The following is a 2,694-nucleotide window of genomic DNA, read 5'->3' as shown; positions in this document are numbered from 1 at the left end:
CATTTCTATGTGCATACACACATACACACATGCACATATATACAACACAACCAAATTTAACGAGTTTTATAACTAAAATAAAACAAATTAAAAGCAACTAAACTACAAATGTGTTAATATCTACGTGTTAGTGTTGTTTTTATATGTTAAATGTTAAGTGTTAGTAATGTTAAACATATTAAAATAATACAAAACGGCCACTAAGTGTAAACTAAAAACACACACAGACAAAGTTAATAAAACAAAGACTACAAATAATCAACAAAAACACCACAAAAACTACATACAACAAAATTTACACACAACAAAAACTACACAAGATGCCAAAAGACGCCAACAACTCGTCGCCAATCTCAGTGGGCCGGGATGAAGACTTCGCCGCCTACGTCATGACCAGCGCAGAGGAGATGGACACAGCAAAGATCTTCGCCAATAAGAGGATGGATATTGGTCAGTATGCACTCCCTCTATTCTCTCCTCATCTATCCCCTATACCCAAGCCACTAAAAAACGCGCCAAAAGACGCGACAAAAGACGCGCCAAAGAAGGCGGCAAAAACCGCGCCAAAAAAGGCGCCAAGCGAGGCGTCGAAAATGGCCGATCGCAAGTCACTCGAGAGCGGCCTGGAGAAGCTTGTGAGTGAAAGCACTCAACATAGGCGGCTCTCTCTCCGCAGCTTGGGTCGGCCATTGTTAACAAGAGAGACTATCACTCACACTCACACTCAATCACATGCAAACATGAGAAACCACCCCGACGATCACGCTCACACTCAACCACACTCAAACGAATCACGCTCACGCTCAAAACAAAGTCACTCAACTAAACCGAAACCAAACAATGATGACGTCACTACGAGAAAAACACTCAACACTATGACACAGCAAGCAGTGCAAATGCAACAAGTACAAACAAACACTAAACTGACTACTGCTACGACAAATACATCACATGCAACTACAACTACAACAAATGCTATGACAATTACAACTACGCATGCAACTACAACTACAACAAATGCTACAACTACACATGCAACTACAACAAACAAAACAACTACAACAAATAAAACTAAAACAAATGCTACAACTAGCGCGAATTCAGTGGCAAGATGGCTGAGCCATGTGCCGCCATACTTGCCACATGAGCTGCCGCAGCCATTCGCTGACGCTGCCACCGCTACTACAACAACAACAGCTGCCAATCACAGCCAGGCTCATGTGCAGTCGCCACTCAAACGACGATGCAATGAGCTTGACGAAAACGACGATGCCACAAAGTTGATATTAAACACACCACAATTCACAAGCGACTTTGCTACACGTTTAATACAAGAAAGGCGGCAACAAAAACTACAACAAATACTACAACAAGACAAGCAAAGTTACAAAAAACATAAAGCTACGTCACAACATGCAACAAACACCACTACGTCTACACAAACAAAGCCATCACCACAACCAAAGCAAATACGTGTACAAGCACAAATACATCATGTTGACGACATAACTACAGCCCCCGTCTCTGCCCCTACAGCTCCACCCCAGCACCAACAACAGCAACAACAGCCAATAAACAAAGATACAGTCACCAAGCAAAGGATACCAGCTATCTTTTTGCCTCTGGTGACTGATGTAGTGCCACTGATGGATATGCTTTATAAGCATCCATCAGTGAAAGGATTCAGCACTAAAGCTACTGGTGGTGCTGGGCGAGGACTACGTATTCACTGCCATGACCTTGATACATATAATGCAGTACTGAGTGTACTGCAGCAAGAAAAGCTGCAACTGCACACTCACCAGCCACGCCAGTTAAAAGGCTATCGAGTGGTGCTAAAGCACTTGCACCACTCGACACCTTGCGACTGGTTGAGGGTGCAGTTGCATGCTCTGGGCTTCATGACGCGTTTCGTGCGCGTCATGAAGCACAGATTCACATCAAAAGCCACTCAATCTGTTTGAGATTGAGCTCCAGCCACAGCCTGATGGCAGCCATGAGGCGGTGCTCAGTCTCAAACAGATCGGTATGCAAGCAGTTAGTGTGGAGCGTATGGCCAAACCCATCGATCCGGCCCAGTGCCATCGATGTCAAGCGTTTGGCCATACGAAAAACTACTGTAGGCGGCCATTTAGATGTATGAAGTGTGCGGGAGCACACGCATCCACAGAGTGCCCAAAAGGCAGGGACGAGGCGGCAACATGTGCAAACTGTGGGGGTTCACATGTTAGCTGCTTTAAAGGCTGTCCGGCCTTTAAAGCAGCGCGTGTGAAACTGCTTGCCGCCCAAGCCACACAAGCAATGCGCAAGCAGAGGCAGCCACAACAGCAACAGCAACAACAAAAGCAAAAGCAAAAGCAGCAACTACAACAACAACAAGAAACAAACGTGCAACAAGTGGTCAACAGAAAATTGACCTATAGCAGCGCAGCGCGTAGTAAAAACAACAACAACAACACAAATGACAAAGACATGCAACTACAAAGACAAGGACAAAGACAAAAGACAATACGCGGAAATGCAATAAAAACACCACTAAACAAGACAAAAGTAACAAAAACACCAGCAAATAAGGCCACAGTGACGAAAAACAGCAAAAACACAGCACAAAAACACTTGGCCAAACTACAACATTCACTACAAAGACAACAACAACAGGCTGCAACTCAATCGGCCAAACAAAACAAAGCAATG

At 44.4% G+C, this 2,694-nt stretch overlaps 1 protein-coding gene across 1 annotated transcript; it reads left to right on the top strand.

Annotated features, from left to right (window-relative positions):
* Nucleotides 1-240: 240 nt before the first annotated feature.
* Nucleotides 241-1,964, top strand: LOC122756966. Its single transcript, XM_044007890.1, has 2 exons — nucleotides 241-972; nucleotides 1,018-1,964. The coding sequence occupies exons 1-2, from the start codon at nucleotides 321-323 to the stop codon at nucleotides 1,962-1,964; spliced, it is 1,599 nt and encodes a 532-aa protein (XP_043863825.1). The 5' UTR covers nucleotides 241-320.
* Nucleotides 1,965-2,694: the final 730 nt, after the last annotated feature.

The sequence above is a fragment of the Drosophila mojavensis genome, unplaced genomic scaffold (genome assembly GCF_018153725.1).
Source record: "Drosophila mojavensis isolate 15081-1352.22 unplaced genomic scaffold, ASM1815372v1 contig_200, whole genome shotgun sequence".
In the NCBI taxonomy this organism is placed as follows: Eukaryota; Metazoa; Arthropoda; class Insecta; order Diptera; family Drosophilidae; genus Drosophila; species Drosophila mojavensis.
The sequence above is the reverse complement of the archived record's forward strand: the minus strand, read 5'-3'. Positions and strand labels throughout refer to the sequence as shown.